General features: G+C 40.9%; 1 protein-coding gene across 5 annotated transcripts in view; it reads right to left on the bottom strand.

Moving 5' to 3' along the window:
- Positions 1-23,185, bottom strand: part of LOC133969210 (RAC-beta serine/threonine-protein kinase-like) — a 30,319-nt gene extending 7,134 nt beyond the window's left edge. For 2 of the 5 annotated variants that reach the window (XR_009924189.1, XM_062405519.1), the window contains exons 1-12: positions 23,081-23,176; positions 20,856-21,017; positions 19,806-19,934; positions 18,972-19,083; positions 18,616-18,766; positions 17,849-17,980; positions 16,884-16,949; positions 12,117-12,185; positions 11,862-11,984; positions 9,193-9,321; positions 8,287-8,501; positions 8,116-8,203 (exon numbers count right to left, since the gene is read on the bottom strand). Coding sequence is in view for 4 of the 5 variants with exons in the window: in XM_062405519.1 (XP_062261503.1) it covers positions 8,116-8,203; positions 8,287-8,501; positions 9,193-9,321; positions 11,862-11,984; positions 12,117-12,185; positions 16,884-16,949; positions 17,849-17,980; positions 18,616-18,766; positions 18,972-19,083; positions 19,806-19,934; positions 20,856-20,901 (1,260 nt within the window). In the remaining variant the exon portion in view is untranslated. Of the gene's footprint in view, positions 1-2,731; positions 5,808-8,115; positions 8,204-8,286; positions 8,502-9,192; positions 9,322-11,861; positions 11,985-12,116; positions 12,186-16,883; positions 16,950-17,848; positions 17,981-18,615; positions 18,767-18,971; positions 19,084-19,805; positions 19,935-20,855; positions 21,021-23,080 lie in introns of those variants that run through there. The other 3 variants (XM_062405521.1, XM_062405520.1, XM_062405522.1) reach the window with 3 other exon arrangements.
- Positions 23,186-23,707: the final 522 nt, after the last annotated feature.

The following is a 23,707-nucleotide window of genomic DNA, read 5'->3' as shown; positions in this document are numbered from 1 at the left end:
ATTGAAAGTCTTCATATATATTATTTTCCTGGAGAAACTCACACAGCTGATTGGCTACCACTTTTTCTAAGATTTTAGAAATGAAGGAGAGGTTAGATATTTGTCTGTAATTGGCTAAAACCTCTGGGTCTAGGGTGGGTTTTTTGAGTAGGGGTTTGATGACAGCTATTTTAAAAGACTGTGGTACATAACCTGATGATAATGACAGATTGATAATGTTAAGTAACGAACTATCAATTAGGGGCAGAATGTCTTTAAGTAAGTTGGTAGGAATGGGATCTAAGATACAGGTTGTTGGTTTAGAACCTGAGATTAATTTGGTAAACTGATCACGGGTGATCAGAGAGAAGCTGTCTAAGTAATGGGTAGGATTCTCAGCCGTTTCTGAGATCTCTGTTGTTGGGAGGGTATTAGTGCCAATTGAGGGCAGGAGATGGTTGATTTTATTTCTAATAGTTTGAATTTTATCATTAAAAAAGGTCATAAAGATATTGCTACTTAGGGATGGAGGAATACTGGGTTCGGTGGAGGTGTGACTCTCTGTCAGCCTGGCTACAGTGCAGAAGAGAAACCTGGGGTTATTTTTATTCTCTTCTATTAGTTTTGAATAGTAGGCGGCTCTTACTTTGTGGAGAGCCTTTTTATATTCTTTAACACTATTCTTCCAGTCTATGAGGTTTTCAACATTGTTGCTGGAGCGCCACTTCCTTTCTAGTTTTCTTGATAATTGTTTTAACTCATTTGTCTGGGAATTATACCACGGAGCTAATTTACTATGTTTGACATTTTTCTTTTTTAGAGGCGCTATTGAGTCTAATGTTAATCGTAATGAGTCTGCAGAGCTATCGACGAGGTGGTCGATCTCAATGGAGCTCAGGGTTTTAAAGAATTTGTTGTTTATATCTACTGCTAATACGGGTTTAAATGTAATTGGGATTATTTCCTTAAATTTAGCTACAGCACTATCAGGTAGACATCTAGAAAATGAATTTTTTATTAGTGGCATATATTCAGTTATTGAAAAATCAAAGGTTATTAAATTATGGTCTGATAGAACTGGATTGCGCGGAAGTACTGTTAAATTTTCAATTGCGACACCGTACGATAATACAAGGTCAAGTGTGTGGTCAAGTTATACTTGTCAATAAAACCTGAACAAAGTAATCAATTAACTAAACTTCGAGCATGTCTCAAGGACATAAAAACCTGGATCACCTGCAATTTTCTCTTATTAAACTCCGACAAAACATAGGTTATAATACTTGACCCCAAACACCTTAGAGATACATTATCTAATGATATAGCTGCGCTAGACGACATTGCCCTAGCTTCCAACAAAACAGTCAGGAACTTGGGAATGATCTTCGATCCTGATTTATCCTTTAATAGTCACTTAAAACAAATTTCTAGAACCGCCTTTTTCCACTTGCGTAATATCTCAAAAATCAGACATGTCCTTTCGCAAAAAGATGCAGAAAAACTAGTCACGCCTTTGTTACATCGAGACTGGACTATTGTAATTCATTACTATCAGGCTCCAGCATCAAGTCGTCAAAGACTCTACAGCTTGTCCAAAATGCTGCAGCACGTTTCCTGACGAGAACCAAGAAAAATTAGCACATTTCTCCAGTTTTGGAATCGCTACACTGGCTTCCAGTTAAATCTAGAATAGATTTTAAAATTCTCCTCCTCACCTTCAAGGCCCTTAATAATATAGCGCCTTTTTACCTTAAAGAGCTGTTAGTACCTTATCCACCCACTAGAGCACTCCGCTCTCAGATCTGGGCTACTTGTCATCCCTAAAGTCTCTAAAAGTAGAGTAGGAGCCAGAGCTTTTAGCCATCAAGCCCCTCTGATGTGGAATAATCTACCACTTTCAGAGGCGGACACTATCTGTTCGTTTAAGAGTTGGCTAAAAACCTTCCTTTTTGATTAAGCCTATAGTTAGAGCTAATTAGTGCGGCAGAACGTAAGGGTATTGATGGCTGATCTGCTTAGTGGGCCACATTGTTTTCATTGTACTACCATACAAACCTGGCTACTGGTTTGTATGGTAGTCAGATTTACCTTCAGCCTCAGTGTAGCCCCAAGTCTGGCATGTATCATTGTATCATTGATTAAAAGGCAAAAACCCCATATGACGCTGCGACGCAAAGGGAATTTATGACACATGACACACGGAGCTTATCTTTCCAGCTTCTCCTTCCTCTTCTCCATCCCTATCCCCCTTCCCCGGAATCCCTTTGCTTTATCACCCGCAGATCCAGGGCCTCTGTGGCCGCACCATGTATTGTGGTTTGTGGATCACGCATCGGGGTCGCGGTGGTGGATCCAGTGTGGCGGATTCTTTGTCATGTGGGCTGATGGTGGTGCTGGTGGCGGACCCTGTGTCACGTTGGCATTGGGTACGGGCGGTGGACCAGGACCGTGGCGGTGGCTTGTGGTGGGTCCTGGTGGGCGGCGGTGGAAGGTGGCCGAGGACTGGAGTGGCGTCTGGTCTGGATGGTGGATCCTGCTGGTTGCTGACCATGGACTGTGATTGCAGCGGGACTGCTTGGCATGTCATGTTGGGGTTGTCCTTCGGGATGTTTACCCTCATCAAATGCTGCTAAAAACTTTAATCTTGATGATGTTTTCGTAGCATCAATTGCACTTCTGTCCGTCCTGGGAGAGGGATCCCTCACATGTGGCTCTCTCTGAAGTTTCTACGTATTTTTACCCTGTAAAAAGGGTTTTTTAAGTAGTTTTTCCTTACTCTTGCTGAAGGTTAAGGACAGAGGATGTCACACCCTGTTAAAGCTCTATGAGACGAATTGTAATTTGTGAATATGGGCAATACAAATCAAATTTGATTGATTGATTGATTGCTTCACGGAGACGTGACTGTGTGGATCTGTACCGGACTCTGCGCTGCAGCTGGCTGGCTTCCAACTTTTCAGAGCGGACGGCAACACGGAGCTCTCCGGCAAGACGAAAGATGGAGGTATCTGCTTTTACACTAACTCTGGCTGGTGCAACGAGGTGACAGTGATTCAACAACACTGTTCTCCTGATCTGGAATATTTTTTCATTAACTGCAAATCCTTCTAATTCCCCCTTTAGTTCGCTTCATTCATTCTGGTCGGTGTCACAGGCTGACGCGCAACAGGCTCAGCGTATGCTCGCCAATCAGATACTGTGTGTGGAGCGGACTAACCCGGACTCCTTAGTGATTGTCCACGGTGACTTTAACAAAGGAAATCTCACCCGTGAAATCTCACCCGTGAACCCAAATATAAACAATTTATTAAATGTCCGACCAGAGAGGAGAAAATTCTGGATCACTGTTACACCACAGAAAGGAGTGCTTATCACCCCCGGGCTGCACTGGGACTCTCGGACCATGTCATGGTCTATTTGATTCCTGCATACAGGCAGAAATTAAAACTCTGCAAACCTGTTGTGAGGACTTCAAAGCAGTGGACCAGTGAAACTGTGGAGGATCTTCAGGCGTGCTTTGACTGTACAGATTGGGATGTGTTCAGGACTGGTACTAATAGTCTGGATGAGTACACAGAGGCTGTGACTTCTTGTATCCGTTTCTGTGAGGACAGCTGTTTTCCAACACGCACCAGGGTGATTTACAATAATTACAAACCCTGGTTCACAGCCAAACTCAAATAGTTAAGGTTGGAGAAGGAATAGGCGTTCAGGAGTGGAGTCAGAGTAAGGTGTATAGAGTCGAAATACAGGTTTAGCAAGGAGGTGAGAGAAGCTTAACATCTGTACTCTGAGAAACTTCAACAACTGTTCTCAGCCAATGACTCTGCCTCTGTCTGGAGAGGGCTAAGGCTGATTACAAATTGCAAGCCCAGAGCCCCCCACTCCACTCAACGACTCACGCCTTGCCAACGACTTGAACGAGTTTTACTGTTGCTTCGATAGACAATGGGACAGTCCTGAAACCATCCCCCATGACACCACACTCCATCCGATCAGCTGCACCTCCCCGACCACAGCAAGGGCCTGCATCTTTCCAACTTCCCACCTCAGAGTCCCCCCCTCCTCCCCTACCACAGGGACGAATCTCTCCATCCTGGAGAGGGACGTCAACAGACTCTTCAGGAGACAGAACCACTGTGCTGATCAGCTGTCTCCGGTGTTTACTGACATGTTTAACACCTCACTGGAGACATGTCACGTATAAAAAACATCATGTTAAACAACTTAACCACATCTATATAATACAGGTTTTGCCAGATGTAACTCAAAACAATCAAACAAGGCACTGAGTTGAGAAAGCTTCATAAAAATAACCAGTAACTCTCATACAACCTCAGCACCAGCCTACGGGTTTGTGTTGAGAAAGATGAGCATGTTAACATGCGCTGGGTCAGACGCGAGCACAGCCTGATGACCGTCAGTCCAGCCGCCGAAAAAACTCGCTCTGAGGGGACTGACGTCCCTGTGATACACAGGTAGCTCCGTGCTAACTTGGCTAGTCTGGCCGCGGATTCGGTTTTTGCGCTCCCCTCGACCGTGTCAGACAAAGCAGGCTCGTCGTCTCCCCCACTCTCGGGGATAGCTTTGCAGTATTGGCAGTGAACCAAGACATTTTTTAACTCAAAATGGTCCCACTCTACACTTCGCCGTGACCTCTTCATGTTTACTTTGGAAATGGAAATACACGGTAACTCGTAGCCAGTCGCAGGTAACTGAGTAGGCCTGTGGCGTTTTTTTCAAACACTGCCCCCCGTGGTCAAATGTATAATTAGTGAATTTCTCTTTGAAAAAATAATTTCCTTGAGGAAATTCTTAATGATTAATTAATCAATCGTCGATTAATTATGCCCATCCCTATTACAGACCCATCGCCCTGACCTCTGTGGTGATGAAGGCTTTATATTTATGTCTAAATAAAGGTTACTTTGTATAAATATTAGAAAAATTTAGTAAATAAGAAGTAAAGACTGAGGTCTGGATGGTGGATCGTGGTCCTACTGGTTGCTGACCATGGACTGTGATTGCAGCGGGACTGCTTGGCATGTCATGTTGGGGTTGTCCTTCGGGATGTTTACCCTCATCAATGCTGATAAAAACTTTAATCTGGATGATGTTTTCCTACATGTGGCCTCTATTGCACTTCTGTCCGTCCTGGGAGTGGGATCCCCCTAACATGTGGCTCTCTCTGAGGCTTCTACGTATTTTTACCCTGTTAAAAGGGTTTTTAGTAGTTTTTCCTTACTCTTGCTAAGCATTAAGGACAGAGGATGTCACACCCTGTTAAAGCCCTATGAGACGAATTGTAATTTGTGAATATGTGCTATACAAAAAAAATTTGATTGATTGATTGATTGAAATAGTGAGTAAATATATATTGTTTCTTTTTATTGCTTTTCTTATGTGTGCTGTATTTATTGTTTCTATGTTCATACTATGCACCAATAACCAGAGCAAATTCCTTTTAGGTGTAAACCTACTTAGCAGTAAAAATACTTTCTGATTCTGATTAAAAAGAACAATGAAAACTTTATATTCATTTTTATTTAATTTATTTTCAAAAATTAAGCACTTTTAAAAGATGAACATTAAAAAAAGCTTTGATAAGTATTTTAAATTTTACTTGACTTAAAACCATTGTTTATTAGTTTAGATTATTTATAACCCCTTCACTTAAATGTGAAAACTGAAAATAAATATTTTTGTGTGAAAGGAACTGTGTGAAAGGAAGAGGTATGGGCCAGGGAACGACATTTTGGTGCAGATCTGGACCATGGGGTGGATCCAGGATTGTTTCCCCCTTTTCCCTTTCTTCTTTCTATTCTCCCCTTCAATGAAAAAAAAAATAACAAAAACACTGTAGAGTACTGATATCTATTAACAGGTTTTTGTGCATTTTGTGCAGCTCTGGATAATAATCATGATTTTTTAAATAAAAATGTGTACTTTTAGTGGGTTATCTTTATTCAGTTTCTGTACACCAACAAATGAAATCAATTACATTAAAATGATATGAGATAAAGGATATTTGTCCTGCATTTATGTTATTAGTTTGCAGAAAACTTCGGTGTAGACAGTACATGATGAAATACATGTAAATGCAATATGGTCATTAAGTGGCCCATCAGATTGCACTCTCAGAGTTCCCTTCTCCTTGCATTGATTTGATCAGTTTTTGATTACTTTAGATTTAGGTTTTAGAATATAGGACTAAATGGTGAATGTCCCTTGTATGGTTGAAGATCATCTATACAATTGAAGTGACCTACTAAAAGTCGATGTTAGCAGGTGTCTGCGGCTAACAGCGAATGTTAGGGACATAACTTAAGTTGTTTGCCAAAGCGTCATCAAGGTTTATGGCATTGTAATCAATGCTACTTTGAGACAGACTTATTTTACAACTTGAGGTTATGCCTGAGAGTAGCTGAAGTTGAGCATAGTGGGCAGGATTGATCTTCGTTCAGCCACTTCAGCAGGTTTTTGGCTGAGGGAAGGACATTATGGGTAACTCTCAGCAGTAAACTTATCCTGCTTGTTTCCATTCCCCACATGTTATTCCAGCTGATCTACCTTTTGCTATAATCTCCCATTTCAACCACTGCCCCTTGAACCTCTTGATACCTTTCTCAGAGACCCTTTTTCCATGACGAAGACGAGACGAAGACGTAACGAAAACAGATCTTTGAAAATAAAAACTATGACTAAATCTATTTTTAACTTTCGTTGACGAGACAAGACGAGACAAGACGAAATGTTGGTGATTGACTAAGTCACAATCATTTTTTTAACATCATCGTATCAGGCCGTCATGAAGTGTCAGGAGTGGGAGAGTGAGTCTGTGTGTCTGTGTGTGTCTGTGCGCTCCAAGACAGCGCACCGGTCCCGAGGCTCCGCCCCCCCCCCCGCGCACTCGCTCAGAGACACAAGATCAGAGCTAGTACACGTGAGGAAGACTCACAGTGACTCACTGCTTCTTAACTATGGAAACAGTGAAAACACAGAGTTTCTCTGGTCTCAGCTGATCAGAGAACAGCACCTCAGCTTCTTGATCAGAGCAGAAGCTGCAGTTGGTTTGTACCGAGCTGAAGTTTCTGTGTCCGCCTCCAGTCTGACCTGCTCTCCCTTTTTGTTTTCACATTTAAAATTAAATATATATTTTTTAGCTATTAGGCTCCAGCTATATGTTTTTATTGAAAAGGAGTTTAATGTGGCTATTAAATGTGACTAAAACTAGACTAAAATTGAATTCGTTTTCGTCGACTAAAACTAGACTAAAATGTAATTTGTTTTAGTCGACTAAAACTAGACTAAAACTAAGAAGGATAAAAATGACTAAATGTGACTAAAACTAAAATGCATTTTCGTCAAAAGACTAAATCAAAAATAGCTGCCAAAATTAACACTGGTATAGATATGTCTAGGACTTTGAGAGGGTCATCACCAGTCTTGTCTTGGTGCATTTAAACAAAGGGGCAGAACATTTTCTGAAACTTTCCATGGGAAGTTAAGCTTGGGAATTTGGTAAATTTGGGGGGGGGGGGGAAGTACGCAAATGAAACGCTGAGCAATAAAAACATAATTCAAAACTCTATTTTAAAGATGTATGGAATGCAGCACAAGCTGCACGTTGAATTCCATCACTGCACTGTGCATTCTTCCATCACATGCACATATAATTCCCAGCATCCTGCACACAACAGCAGGACTATTGAGGCCTGTGCATATTTTTGTCTTATTGCATTGCTAGCCAACCCAGAAAACCAATAGCATTTTCCAATGTAATTGTGGCTCAATTGGCTGGCTGTAATTACTTACTCTTGAGAATGCAGTATTGTTTGGGAAGCCGTAATGCAAATGGCGCACACCTAATGAGAAGCCTGTATACTGAGTAAGCTTTCCTAGTGGTGATATATCATAACAAATCTGTGCATTTACTCATTCAATACTGATTGAGTAACGGGAAAAAATAAAATCAAAGAATTTTAGCCACATGTGACAGTGAAAGATAGAGTTGATAATGTTTTAACCCCGGTTAAAGTGTCAGAAATCAGTGTCAATGATGACTAAACAGGAGTTTGTGTCTGTGACAAAGAAAAAAACATTAGTTCCATTCAATCCCGCTACAGAGTCTCGTACCTTCTTCTGCACTGCATCTTGCCAGTTGATGGAGCTGAAAAATGTGTGACTCATTACTTCTTTGGCATCATTAGGACCTCCACCTAACCTGCCAGTCCAAACAAGATCATGTAAGAATTAAGAGGGTATATCCAGAAGGAATGAACACACAGGATGAGTGTGGTAAGACACCTCTGTTTGGGGTCCTTCTTGAGCAGTCCAGCCAAAAGGGACTTGGCCTCAGGCGACAGGTTCCTGGGGAAGCGGATCTCCTCCATGAGGATAAGCTCAAACAAACGCTCATGGTCCTGGTTGTAGAAAGGCAGACGTCCACACATCATCTCATACATGACTACTCCAAGACCCCACCAGTCAACTGCCCGGCCGTAGTCATTATCCTCTAGGACCTGAGGGAGAACAGACATTAGCCACAATAATGTTCACATCAAGGATTTGTTGCGGATGCTAACAGTTCTTAGCGGACAGTCGCACCGCTGCGGTGTTCTTGTGTGAAAGCCAACCTCTGGAGAAAATGCCTTTTATAATTTCATAATATCCGAAAAAACTCGCTCTGAGGGGACTGACGTCCCTGTGATACACAGGTAGCTCCGTGCTAACTTGGCTAGCCTGGCCGCGGCTCCGGTTTTTGCGCTCCCCTCGACCGTGTCAGACAAAGCAGGCTCGTCGTCTCCCCCAGTCTCGGGGATAGCTTCGCAGTATTGGCAGTGAACCAAGTCATTTTTTAACTCAGATTGGTCCCACTCTACACTCCGCTTAACTGAGTAGGCCTGTGGCATTTTTTTTCAAACACTGCCCCCCGTGGTCAAATGTGTAATTAGTGAATTTCTAGATAAAAAAATAATTTCCTCGAAGAAATTCTTAATGATCAATTAATCGTCGATTAATTATGCCCATCCCTAAACGATATGTTGCATTAGTACATAGCTGTACGACACAGTTCTGTAAATAACAATGTTTGACGCTGATCTGTAAAACAGCGCACCTGGACGGCGCCTCCGGGGGGGTGTTTGCGATCAGGATAAAATATCACATTATGCGATATCTTTGTCTTACTGTTTATCATTTTCAGTGTCTTACCTCAGGTGCAAGATATTCAGGAGTTCCACAGAAGGTTTTCATGGTAGCATCTGGAGTAATACCCTCCTTACAAAGGCCAAAATCAGTGATTTTGATGTGGCCGTCTTTGTCCAGCATCAGATTCTCCAGCTGAGACAGAACAAAATTAAAAACATATCAAGCTGTAAAAAACCTAATGTTCAAATCACATTCATAATTTCATAATTTTATTAGACTGTGTTGTTGTTTCTACTGTAAACAGAAATACCTGACTTTAAGGATCATATACATTATAGATTAATTTAATTATTTTGGAACAACAGTCCACATGTGCTGACTCAGGTGCTGTTTCACAAAAAGTGAAGTGGGTGGTGAGAAGTTACATTCATTGCATTACATGTACTTTACTAGTTTTATTGCAGCATAATATTTTACGAAAATGTGTTCCAGATTTTAAAGAATTCCCTGGAAATTTTCCTGAGCTATTACATTCACAAGAGTGAAAGGTCACAGTGACAGTTGACCACAACACAATTCAGGTCCGAAACATTCAGTCCTAGTGAATGTTCGTGCAAGATGTAATACAATTTCCTTCTGGCATTCCTGATATATTGCATTCAAAACAAAGTAAGGTCACATGACCTTGACCTTTGTCAACCAAAAACTAATCAGCACATACGAAAATGGGACGGATAGACAGAAGAACAACCCAGAAACACATTATGCCTTCAGCCATTGACTGTCGTTGTGGCAGAAACATTTTACAGTTTTAAATTTGTAAACATTCATCATGATGCATAAAGTCAGACTACTTGTTTGATCTAAAGTTTATTTATTTTTTACAGTTTTGAGCTGTCAGTAATTTATTGCTCCTCTCTGTGCCTCTATTATTTGGGCACCCCGACATCTCAATGGTAAATGGTAAATGGATTTGTATTTATATAGCGCTTTTCTAGTCTTGATGACCACTCAAAGCGCTTTACACTACAGTTTCCCCTTCGCCCAATCACACACATATTCATACAGTGCATCTATCCCAGCACTTTGTTATTCTATGGGGGCCATTCGGGGTTCAGCATCTTGCCCAAGGACACTTCGGCATGCAGATTGTTCAGACTGGGGATCGAACCTCCGAACCTTCAGGTTGGAGGACGACCACTCTACCCCTCAGCCACAGCCGCCCCTGTCTATACATTGACTAAGTTGACAGTTGTTTTTACCCAGACTGAGTTTACACGTGTTCGATCACACTGTGTGTGTGTGAGAGAGAGAGAGACAGAGAGAGAACGAGAGGGAAAAAGCTTGAACAGGCTAATGAGTGCGCTGCTCTGAATAAAGATTTCACTCATTAGGAAAAGTATATTATGTGATGATCAGGGATATTCTGACGTCATTTCAAATAAATCAACATTTAAACTATAGCGATTCAGAGATGTCAGCAGAGTCTGAGAGAGAGAGACAGAGACACAAACACAAAGAGAGAGCAGTAGAGTGTGTGTGTGTGTATTACATTTCCCTCTGATTGTGAGAATATAATAAATAAGCTACTAAATAATATTATATAATCAACTACTCATAGTGATGAATTTGATCCGGGAAAAAAGTGATCACTAGGAGTTTCCATATTAGAATTTAGTTGGAGAAGGAGGAGTAAGATTTGTTTTGTCTTTTCTCTTCTTATTGTCTTGTTCTTGATGGAAAAACCTGTAAAGATCTGAATATTTTAAATGTTTTGTCTAGGTCAGGACAGCGCCATCTTATTAGTCATATACACTCACCGGCCACTTTATTAGGTACACCTTGCTTATACCGGGTTGGACCCCCTTTGCCTTCAGAACTGCCTTAATTCTTCGTAGCATAAGATTCAACAAGGTGTAGCATTTAAAAAATGCTCAATTGTTACTAAGGGGCCCAAAATGTGCCAAGAATCCATCCTGCCTTGTATGCCTTGATACAAGGCAGGATGGATACAATCCATGCTTTCATGTTGTTTACGCCAAATTCTGACCCAACTGTGGTCTTCTGCTGCTCTAGCCCATCTGCTTCAAGGTTCGACGTGTTGTGCGTTCAGAGATGGTATTCTGCATACCTCCGTTATTTGAGTTACTATTGCCTTTCCATCATCTCGAACCACTCTGCCAATTCTCCTCGGACCTCTGACATCAACAAGGCATTTTCGTCCACACAACTGCTGCTCACTGGATATTTTCACTTCTTTGGACCATTCTCTGTAAACCCTAGAGATGATTGTGCGTGAAAATCCAAGTATATCAACAGTTTTTGAAATACCAACCCGTCTTGCACCAACAACCATGCCACGTTCAAAGTCACTTAAATCCGCTTTCTTCCCCATTTTGATGCTCGGTTTGAAATTCAGCAAGTCGTCTTCATCACGTCTAGATGCCTAAATGCATTGAGTTTCTGCCATGTGATTGGCTGATTAGCTATTTGTGTTAACAAGCAATTGAACAGGTGTGCCTAATAAAGTGGCCAGTGAATGTATACTTACATGCAGAGCGTGAATACATGGCGCATGGAACAGTTCAAGCAGTCTCTTGCGATAGCATGTTGATAAAACGATTACGATCATTTTCGATATATCGTTCAGTCCAATCAATCATCTCTGAACTCATGATTCAAACTGTGTAATGATATTGTATTTCATATAGAAAGATCTAATGAGTACTCACCTTAAGATCACGGTATACGACATCACGTGAATGCAGGTACTCGAGTGCTGACACAATCTCAGCACCATAGAAGCGTGCCCGGTCTTCTGTGAATACTCGTTCTCGTGACAGGTGGAAGAAGAGCTAAAACAAGAGGAGCTGGAATCAAACACTTACCTTTTCCATAAAATCTGAGTGTGCACAGCAAGTTGTTGACAACACATGACACATAAATAGATCTCCATAAGATCTCCATGTGTGTATGTGAGGACTTACCTCGCCTCCATTTGCATATTCCATTACAAAACAGAGCCGATCGTTGGTTTGAAATGCATACTTCAGTGTCTGCAGGACAAAATGACGATATTAGTCACCATGACTTTTACCAATGACCACTGAAATTTAATCAGAGAGAAATATTTCTTTGAATCCAGATAACTAGTTACAATTTAAGTAATTCCATAGATATAGATAGATATCTTGTTCAAGAGGCCTAACAATTTTTGTGTGAGGCCAAATTCGCAAAGGAAGCTCTCGAGGAATCTGGGGGGCGGGGTCAGACACGGAAGTGAGGACCCGAATAAAGATGTCCACATTAGTACACAGTCTGTCTCACGCACATTATTAAAGGGGACATATTATGAAAATTCCACTTGTGTAGTGCTTCTACACGTTAATTTGGGTATATGGCATGTCTACAAAAACTCTGGTTTTATTGTGGCAGTAGAAGTTGCAAAATCACCCCGGCCCTTTACCGAGGGGGAATTTGTCAAAAACTGCATGATTAAAGTTTGCGACGCCGTTTGCCCAGAAAAAAGGCAAGCATTTTTAAATTTGAGCCTAAGCCGAAACACTGTAGCTGACCGTGTGCGTCACCTTGCTGCAAATCTCCAACAACAGCATGTGGGAAAGGGAAAAGATTTCATCGCATACTCCCTTGCTGTGGATGAGAGCACCGACACTTCTGATACTGCCCAGCTGTCAATTTTCATCCATGGAGTAGACTCAAGCCTGTGCGTAACAGAAGAGTTTTTGGGATTACACCCAATGCATGGCAGAACTACGGGAAAAATATCTCTTTGAAGAGGTGTCCAGATGTGTAGATAACATGGGGCTGTTGTTGGATAAACTTGCGGGACAAACAACAGATGGAGCGCCTGCGATGTGCGGTCAAAAGAGTGGATTGCTGGGGATGATCCGAGAAAAGATGAATGTGGAAAACGTCACAAGTGAGTTGACAGCTTATCACTGCATCATAAACCAGGAGTTGTTGTGGGGCAAAGCCTTGAAAATGGAACATGTATTGAGCATCATAACATTAGCGGTTAACTTTATCAGAGCCAAAGGTTTAAATCTCTGCCAGTTCAAGTCTTTTCTGGAGGAGTTCAGTTCAGAATATGGTGACTTGCCCTATCATTCAGAGGTGCGATGGCTAAGCCAGGGAAAAGTGCTGGAAAGATTTTTCCAGTTGCGTGAGGAGATCTGTGAGTTTATGGAAAGCAAAGGGAAAGGCACAACAGAGCTCCGAAATAAAACGTTTCTGTGTGAAAGCACGAGCCACCTGAATGCGCTCAACCTGTAGCTTCAGGGGCGGGGCCGTGTCATCACTGACATGTACGCTACAGTGAGGGCTTTTAAAACCAAGCTGCAGCTGTGGGAGACGCAGATACTGCTGATAGAGCCATAAGCAGTTAATGAACGTGATATTATAACTTTTATATTTATTTATGTATTATTTTTATTTCATTTATTTCATAATTAATGTTGTTTTATCAGCAATACTCTATATAGGCCTTGTTAGTTCCAGGTTCAATATCTGCACTAAGGTTCTTTTAATAAGTTTTCAATAAACGTTGAACCCATCTGGCCCTTGACTTGTAGCAATTTTTTTATTTCGGTCAACTGTGTATTTGAGTTTGAGACCCCTGCTCTAGTTCAAAAGTCAGAGGATCACTGATATTATTACGAATCATCCTGAGAGAAACATGAATTATTATAAAATCTGCTGTGATATAAACTTTCTCAACTCCAAAAAAAAGGCCACAGAGAAGAGATGTGTCATAACAATGATGAAGGATGCAAGAGAGGGGGATAATCCAATATGGAGTGGTAAACTGTAGGACAAATATTTGTGGGATACTGCAAAGACTCGATCACCTCTGATTATGACCCTAATTTCAGGCAAATCCAGGAGCATCTGAGGGGCTGACCTCAGCTCTCTAACTAGAATGTGAACATGAAGGAGTTCAGCTAAGTAAGGCAGTGCAAGTCCATTTAAAGATTTAGAAGCTAATAGCTCAATTTAGAATCATTCCTGTAATGATCAGGAAGCCAGTGGAGTGGGCGCAGCACAGTTGTAATATGGTCCCTGTTTTTCTTTCCTGTCAGGAGGCGAGAAGCAGCATTTTGGACGAGCTGCAGGTGTCGAATGGATGACTGGTCTAAGCCCATATACAAAGAACTACGTTAGTCAAGTTGAGAAGTTATGAAGACATGGATCACCCTCTCGAGATCTTTGGATGGGAGACAGGCCTTTACCTTGGCTATAAGTCTTCTTTTCATTTAGGTTGAGAAAGTTTAAGCTCATCCATGATTTATTTGTCATTTAGACAATCAAGCAGGGGCTGCAGTGAACTCTTCTGCACTCTTGTCAATCTTAATAAAATCAATGTCAAGCAGATTTTTACATTTTCCACAAAGCTGTGGAGAGAGATATCATATTTCTAAAAAATTTACTCTAGGGGAAGCATATATAAGGAGAATAGGATGGGGCCTAAAACAGAACCTTGAGGGACACCACAGGTACAGTAAGTGTGCTTACAATTCAGGTTGGTATGGTGTCAGATGTATGTCAAACAACTGTAGGATTCATACTTAAAGTGTACGTACGCACAAAAGCCGGAAATTGCATTAGCCAAAGAAAATTCGTATTCATAAAACCGTGCGCAAGCACACCTGAAAGTAATGTTAGCCTTATAAATCACAGTCCACCTGGAAACGTTCGCACATGGATCTGCCTCCAAATCCGCCCTCGATACGCCCACTATGAACCATAAATGGTCAATGCAAAGCACGACATGAATTATAAATTATGCTGCTGACCAATGGGTTTCCACCGTGAGTCCTGACGGAGTCATGGCCTCAAGCTATGAGAAGAGGAAGTGAAACTTTCTGACACAGACATCGAGGTGTTTGTTAGAGGGGTGGAGGTGAAGAGCTATTTAATGGGACAGCAGTGATGACACTAATAAAGACAATAAACTGATACTCTGCCGCTTCTGTGGATAACACACTGTGTGAGAGTGAAGACGATAGAAATAACGGAGCCTGAAGTAAAAAAAAGATCACAGATCAATATAATCTATATCAGCTGATCAGACATCGCTGAACCCTCTATTCTTCCTCATCCTTCCATTCGCATGCCATGCACTCATCACGCAGAATCCCGCACCAGTGTCACTGCAGTATTTATTTGTTTAGAGCATCGGACCGATTCCCTCACATAAGTGATCTCCTGTGTGCTCTGTGTGCCTGAGGGCACAGTCACGTTCACTGCAGTGATTTGATGATACACGCAGTGTTGGAAGACATTAATAAAATCTATTAATGACTCGGCTCTGTGACTCCGCTGTTAAATGGATTTTGCTGTAAGTAGTTTTATATATTTTTCAATTAAAAGGTTTGTGTGGAACAGATATGACGCACAAGCAAAACTAAGCTGTTGGTTTTAATGTAAATGATGAATTGGATCAAGAATCGGATTCAGTTCACCACCTCACGTCTGCGTCATAACTTTCATGTCTCCAAAACGTTTGTAGGCATGGGTCAGAGTTTGCGTGGAAATACGCACATTTTCCCATCAAGTTTGTTTTTATAAATCCTAACGTTTGCTTGAGAAGTGACGTTTCAGGCCCGTCAATGAGATCACTTGTTTTCATTATTCTTGTGTTTGAGTGCACTCTCAGCTTCAAATCCCACATCAAATCCGTCACCAAATACGGCTTCTTTCACCTCAAAAATAGCCTTCACACCCTGACTCCGTTGCACAAACCCTCACCCATGCCTTTATCATCTCCCGCCTGGATGACTGCAATGGATTCCGTTTTGGGGTACCTGACAACATCCTGAAACAACTCCAATATGTACCGACCTCCGCTGCCAGGGTTCTCACCCGCACTAAGCCCTGGCAACACATCACGCCGACCCTAATTCACCTCCACTCGCATCGACCACAAATTCCTCCTGCTCACCTACAAATCCCTCCATGCTCTAGCCCCACCATATTTAACTGACTTCCTCCAACCCTACACTGCACTCAGAAGGCTACGGTCCTCAAAGTTCGGTTTGCTCTACATCCCCAAAACCAAATTAAGAACTTTTGGAGACAGACCCTTCTGTGTCGCAGCCCCCGACCTCTGGAACTCTCTCCATGCTGAATTACGCAACCCTGAATCTCCCGACATTTTCAAAAAAACTTCACAAGCACCACCTCTTCACGAAGGCCTTTGGCCTCTGTTAATGCTCCACCCTGCTGCTTAATCATATCCTGTTCTTTACCTGTATTATTACTTTTTTCTTTTCTCTACTGTGTTGTCCTTACGAACATATGTAAAGCGTCCTTTGGTCCTGTGAAAGGCATTATATATATATATACACATAAGCCGCTATTATTATTATTATAGTTTGATATGAACAAAAACTGAAGCACTTACCTGTATCTGCATGATATTATGCATGGCACTGTTGCCAGGGGATTTGCTGATTTAAAAATGATATAATTACATATTCTGCAGATATACTCCAGAGCTGCAGGATCTAGATCAGGGGTTCCCAGACTTTTCAGCCCGCAACCCCCAAAATAACACTGCCAGATACTGCCGCCCCCCACCGATCCTGGATTTGTTATACTTTCAGTATGAATCCCATGCACTGCTTTATCAATGAGACCCCTGATGATCAAATCTTGTGAAAAAAAAGAAAGTTCCGCACTTTGAAAAGAAAAAATGCTGTCAAAACAAGTGGGTAATATGCAAGTATTCTCACCGTGAGGAAGGGATGTCGTGTGTTTTGTAACACTCTGCTCTCCGTTACTGTGTGGGCCACTTCGTCCTGCCAACAAACAAATTACAGTCAAGAAGACTGACAAAATGATACATAAAAGATACTCAAATAGGAAACAGCTATCAATTAGCTGTTTTCAGACATGAACTCCAGTAAATGTCCACACAATTGGGTCCAGACTTTCTCCGGAGCTTGCCTTTCACACACTAAAAATACAGCAGGAGATCCTCAGCTCAGAGGTGTTCTCTGGAGTTTTCAGGTGATGGGCGGTGCAGCAGGTGTGAGGTAGAACCCATGAATGTGCCTCCGAAATCCTTGTTTAGTACAAATGTAATCAAAATGTGACAACAATACAATGCAATGCCATGAAGAGAGGAGGTACAGTAACATTCCATGACAGACTGATAATGGACATCAAAAAGCAAGCAGCAGGAATGAATGAAAATAAACTTAGTTACTTCATGTTATGTTCTGTATTTATTGTCTAATTCAGGCATGACCAAAAGGTTGTTACTGACACATTTTTAAAACAACATGGTTGTCCAACATGGTTAAAGTATGAATTTGTGTGATTTTTCGTAATGTGAGTAATACCAGTCTCAGCCTCAGTTCACCAGAGGTAATCCACCATATTCTGTGACCTGATGTGTTTGCCTACAGGTAATTTTCAGTGCATTGGGGCTGATATTAACCGAATGATGAAGTAGAATTAATATAATTTATTTATTTATTATTCTATTTTAGCTTTTTTGACCTATGGAGTAGTAACAGGACACTAATTAATGTCACAGAGGATGAAAGTCCTCCAGTCCCTGAACAATTCAGTGTGTCCATGATGTTTTGGTTTAATATTTATTTTATATATATATATATATAGATCTATCGAACTATATATCTATATCTATATATAGATATAGATATATAATCTCACACTCAACACCTCTTACCTTGGCTATTATGACCTCTTTGCGCAGTATTTTCATGGCATAGTGAACTCCAGTGGACTTCTCTTTGACCAGAATCACCTTCCCAAATGTCCCTTTGCCAAGCAGCTTCAGGTACTCAAAGTCACACATTGTCTGTGGAGGACATGACGTTGAGCTGTTTAACTAATTTATATAATAAATAATGAAACAAAAACAAAATTTTTCAAGCAGAAAAACCATTTTTTCTATTGTTGTTGGTGTGTTTCTCTTTTACATGCAAGAATAACAATAGATTGGTTCTTTACCTGCCACATTTACAAATTTTGACAATTATGAGCTATGCAGACCTGTTATCATGTATAGATCATTAGTTTCCCTCACAAGGGGGAAAACCAATTGTTTGACTTCCGAATTGTATTATAAATTAATCTAGAGTTGAAAGTTACCTCAATCTTTGGTAATGAAACTGGCCCACAAAAGGAGATAAATATGTTATTCAGCAGAGACTTGGTATAAGAGATTGTAGGACATGTCAGAAATCATAGGTGCTATTGGAAAGAAGCAAACAGCTTTTGATTGTGTTTGAGTGGCTTTGTGGTTGAATGCCTGCAGGGTAAATGTTTCTCTGTGTCTGGAGGCAGAATGCTAATTAATTGATATTTACTAATATTTAAATTATACAGCAAAAAGCTAATTTAAACAGAATATAGTAAATATTATATTGTACACAAGTGGCAGAAAAGATCAGATCAAGATAAGACTATTCATCTTTTACAACTTATCCTCACCACTTTGGAGTTACACTTGGACATAGCCATCTCCATCTCCTCCAGGCTGCTTTCACTGGGTGAGCCAAACAAATCCATTGGTTCCTCCTCCTCCTGGTCTCGCATTTTCAAACCATTTGCCACAGACTGGATAGCACGCATCCACTCCTCTCTGAGAAGCAGAAGTCCAAGTAATGATCAGGCATTATTATGTCCCTGAGGCATCAAACAAATACATTGAGTACTGGAGAGCTTCTTACACAGAAAGGCCTTTGCATGCCATTTGGATATCATTCAGAATGTTGCTGGCATAGTTTTTGACACAATCCTGTTGAAAGTGGAAGCTTGTCTAAAAATATATTTTGCCGTGTTCTTACCTCTCCTCATTGCTGTCCACATGAAAAGTGCGTTCTATAACCGTGGTCCACTGTAGGCAACGAATGACAAAAGTGTTGGGCCGGGGTCTTTCTGTCTTCATCAGCTGGCATTCTGTGAAATACACCGTTAACATGGATGTTTACAGCTAAAATTTTTATAACTGAAGCCAAGATTCACAACATCTTAGGATACATTTTGGAAACAGACAGCAGTCATTTTCCAGATAAATCCAGGCTCTAATACTTGCTGCACACTAGATGATTATCGGCCTGATTCTGGTCCGATTGAGCCCTCCAGACAATTGCAGGGGTGGTACCGATTTGAGGCTGATCTGAACTGATTATGTGGCCAAATTATCTTGTATTGTGAGGGGTTTACGAACATAATCTTAATGTCACAGCCTTAATATGAGTCTCATACAATATGGAAGGTACAGCGGCTGGGCAAGTAAGCAGAAACAAGAAATTGCCAATGAAAGCGAGCCGTCTAGGAGGCATTGCCAACTGGATGTTGCGTACTTATGTTAAAAAACAAAGAATTGCGGCTAAAGCGTAAATAAGACTTTAGTTTCCCAAAAATAGGACGATAAACTTGTGGAATTGTGGCAACAGTGTGAAAGCTTGTTTAATGTGTCCTGTATTATTCTGACGTCACGTTTGATCAAACAAGCGCCTGGGAGTTTCCAAGTCTCTGGAATAGCCAGACAAAAAAAATGTATGTGTGGTCTAGTGTGTTCGTTCTCGAGATTTAAAGATTACAAAATCTGTTACATATGTTATTATGTCCTAGTGTGCAGCAAGTAATAGTCATATTTTACCATGTGGAGGACAAACCTGCCACTGAGAAGTTATTGAGCGGAGGTGAAATCTGGTCATTTAGATCAGGCTTCTCCTTGTAGCCAATGAAGGAACCGTCACTCTTCAGGAGGAAATATCTTGGCCTCCATGTTTTAATGTATTCACCTGGGTGAGAAAACGAGATGAAATTTAAAGTACAGTCAGTCAACTGAAATGCAACCGGCTTTTTAACATAAACCCTTTAGCACCAATTCTGTGTTAGAACCTAAGGATTATGGCTGCACAATTTTAGGAAAACATGCGATATGCGCAGAGAGAAGCCGCACAGCCCGGCCACAACGCCAGCAACAGGGAGCCATGCACAGCTTCACTACATCCCCTTACAGTGATTATTTGGGTCATTTATGCATGTTTGGACAGTGACGTTATTTTTTCAGTAGTTCACTGCTACTCTCTGCTTCCTTCCTCTGCGCCAACCGCTTCAAACCGAGAAGAGCGAGATACCATCTCCTCCAGCTATAGTTCAAAAAGTCTGTTGATTCTACCATCGTTGAATTAGAGGGCAAGGAATAGAGACAGGGAGGAAGGGGGAGGGAGAGGGAGAGAGGAGAGAAGCGAGCAGGATGACTGATGAATGCACTTCTAAATGAAAGATTTGAAATCATTAATAAAGTATCAGTCCTTATGTGATGATTGGTGTTGATATTGTGGTATCAAACAAATCAACTTCTAAACTTAAGCAAGTCAGAGATGTCAGTAGAGACAGAAAGAGAGAGACTCGTCAAATCTCTGTTTTCCAATTCCCTGTTCTCTCTCTTCCTATTCTCTTCTTCCAACAATGATTCATTGACCCTTCAATAATCTGAATGTCTTTAATTTGTCATCTAGGGCAGCAGGGCTCCATCCGAATGGCCAAATATATTGACATGCAGAGTGTGAATGTGTGGCGCATGGGACTCCAATTATCGCAGTCTTTGCTTATCTTGCACGTTAATATCGGGAAGTTGATAGATTTTCCATATATTGCAGCCCTACTTAAAACTTCCATTGATTTAAGGACAAGCCTTTGTCAGCATAACACCTCACCTCTTTTGTGGAGCCAGCCCTCTCTGATAATATTAACTTCATTCATAGCGAGAGCTTTGTTTCAGAGAGGGTCAGGAGAGGGAAGTTGGGGGGTGGGAGGAGCAGTGGACTTCTCTTTTGGCCTGTTGCAGTCTCAGTCACCGCTTCAAATCTGAACAGCACCTGCTGAATGAAACAGGCAGGATAAATGAAATATGATCATCTTAACATACAAAAACAGTCTCAATGAGTAACAGAGTAGGTTAAACAGTCAGCAGTGATTACAGAGGGTAAATTCAGTTCACTCTATTTCCATACTAAGGGTTTCAAGTTTTATCAAGTTAAATTTAACATGACAGCATACAAGGCAGCAACAAAGTCTTGTTTACAATAGGGCTACACGATATGCAATATTATGATTGTAAATGGTTTTGTATTTATATAGCGCTTTTCTAGTCTTGATGACCACTCAAAGCTCTTTACAGTAGTTTTGCAGTCACCGATCCAAACACACATTCATACAGTGCATCTATTAACATCACTTTGTTGTTCTTTGAAAGGGCCATTCAGGGTTCAGCATCTTGCCCAAGGACACTTTGACATGAAGATGGGGGACTGGGGATCGAACTGCCGACCTTCAGGTTGAAGGACGACCACTCTACCCCTCAGCCACAGCCGCCTCACAATGTGATATAATTGCTTCTAGAAATCTACTCCCAGTTTTTATTTATTTGAATTTCAGCTTTTTGTGGTTATATAATTGCACAGGCTAACATTGTGATTGCGATTAGATTAATCGTGTAGCACTAATTTGTTATTACCTCCACCCAGGAGGTTATGTCTTAATCTGTGTTTGCTTGTTAGTTAGTAAGAAGGATTACACATGACAGTATAACAGTGGACAGTGGAGTGGGGCGTGATAAAAATAAGAACCCATTAAACTTTGGTACAGATCCCGTTATATTTTTTCAGTTTCTTTAACATTGTAAGGTAGGGTTGTTTTTTGTGTGCCCGGCAAGGGTGTGGTATTGGTCAGGGAAATGCAAATCTGGATCAGTGGGAATATCATTAGATGACAACTTCTATCTTTGCCCAGAATACAAATAAATCATCTGATGTGTGGTCAGATTTGAACAGCACATAAACATGGTATCAATGGTACCATTCCACAGGGTCTTAAGATCAGGGTTAGGGTCAGAAATAGCAGTGTACAGATTAAGAATACACAACATTCAACAAATCTGAAACTAAGTTATTGCTTTCCCTGTGAAGTCAACTCACATGGACAAGATGTGTCTGTCTTGGCAAACTCTGTATTAACTAACACTTTTTTGCTGTTGATCTGCTAAGTTTAGCTGCACCTGTGAGTAATCAGTCACTTGTGATTACACATCTCGTTGGGTCGCACATGAAACAATTTAGAAAGCAGTAAACAAGGCAACATTTGGCGAGGAGCCGCTCATGTTGCTGCAACTGTTCACAAATACACGCTCGAAGGTGATGTCAAACAGTGGGAGTCATGACGTGATCGAGAATCATTACTGAAGTCAAGGGGAAGCTGAAATGAGCAGGGAAAACGTAGAAAATAAAACAAAATGTTCTACATTTCTATATAGTTCATTTCCAGGAGGCGTGTACCTTAACCGAGAGACTAGTGTGTGAATATGGGCTATACAAATAAAATTTGATTGATTGATTGATTGATCTGACTGTCTAACAGAGAAAGCTACTGCTGGGAAGAAGGGCTATATTTATAACTTATATCTAACGCTAACGTTGACACATAATGGAAAATATGAATATGTTAGCGGTAAATCAAATGGATTATTCGTTACTGTAATTCAGTTTCAGTGTCCTTGCTTACCACGCGAATCACGATATTAAACTAACCTGTCGCAAATCTTGCTGTTAGCTGGGCAGTCGTTTAAAGTTACTTCGCTAACGCAGATAACTTTCAGCGCCGATAAATCCGACTAATAATGCGTTAAATCCAAGCAGATGTTATATAAATTACAACTAACTGGACTATATATAGCTTATTATCACATATATCACATAATCAATGTTTTACGGCTAGAACGCACACTGATAACTTCCATACTCTGTTTTTCATTTGCAATCGTTCTTGCATTAGCGATCAAATGCCTTCTTGTAGATGTAGCTAGCAGAAAAATCGTCGACAAACCATTCTAACAAGCGACAGCCCCGCTCAAGTAATGACGTAGTTCGATGCAGTTTGCACTTACTTATATAACAATAGTTAATCAACATTTACGACTTTATCCCACGTCGTTCTCGTTTCAGTGCAGCTTTGACAGGCTGGATCCAGGATGGGCCATCCACCACTGCAGTAAAGTGAGGCGTCATGTGGGAAGCCAGCCACCACTCGGGTTTTTGATGCGCGTCTACTTGTGCCTCATACGGTAATGCGGTATAGATAGTCGGAGCGCCTAAAAAGAACAAAAACACAACTATATTGTAATTATAGTTAAATATTCCTTGACACGTTATAAGTGACTTCGAGTGGATTCCTGTTCATGGTGTCTCTGACTATGCTCAAACACATTTTCATGTATTTTTACTGCAGAATAACTGAGAAAATTAAAAAGCAAATCTGTGAAAGTGGCATTATTAATACATTGGTCCTTTTATACAGATTTTTCCTTTAATTTTCTCATTTATTCTGCAGTAAAAATACACAAAAATGTGTCTCAGCATAGTCAGAAACACCATGAACAGGAATCCACCCAACTTTTAACCTATTAAGGAATATTTTTAATCATCTTCCAAATATGGTTACATTATGTATACATTGTTTTTTTTTTACAGACTTGCCGTTTAATTTGCAGTAAAAATACATGATAATTGGCATG

The sequence above is a fragment of the Platichthys flesus genome, chromosome 15 (assembly GCF_949316205.1).
Source record: "Platichthys flesus chromosome 15, fPlaFle2.1, whole genome shotgun sequence".
Classification (NCBI taxonomy): domain Eukaryota; kingdom Metazoa; phylum Chordata; class Actinopteri; order Pleuronectiformes; family Pleuronectidae; genus Platichthys; species Platichthys flesus.
The sequence above is the reverse complement of the archived record's forward strand: the minus strand, read 5'-3'. Positions and strand labels throughout refer to the sequence as shown.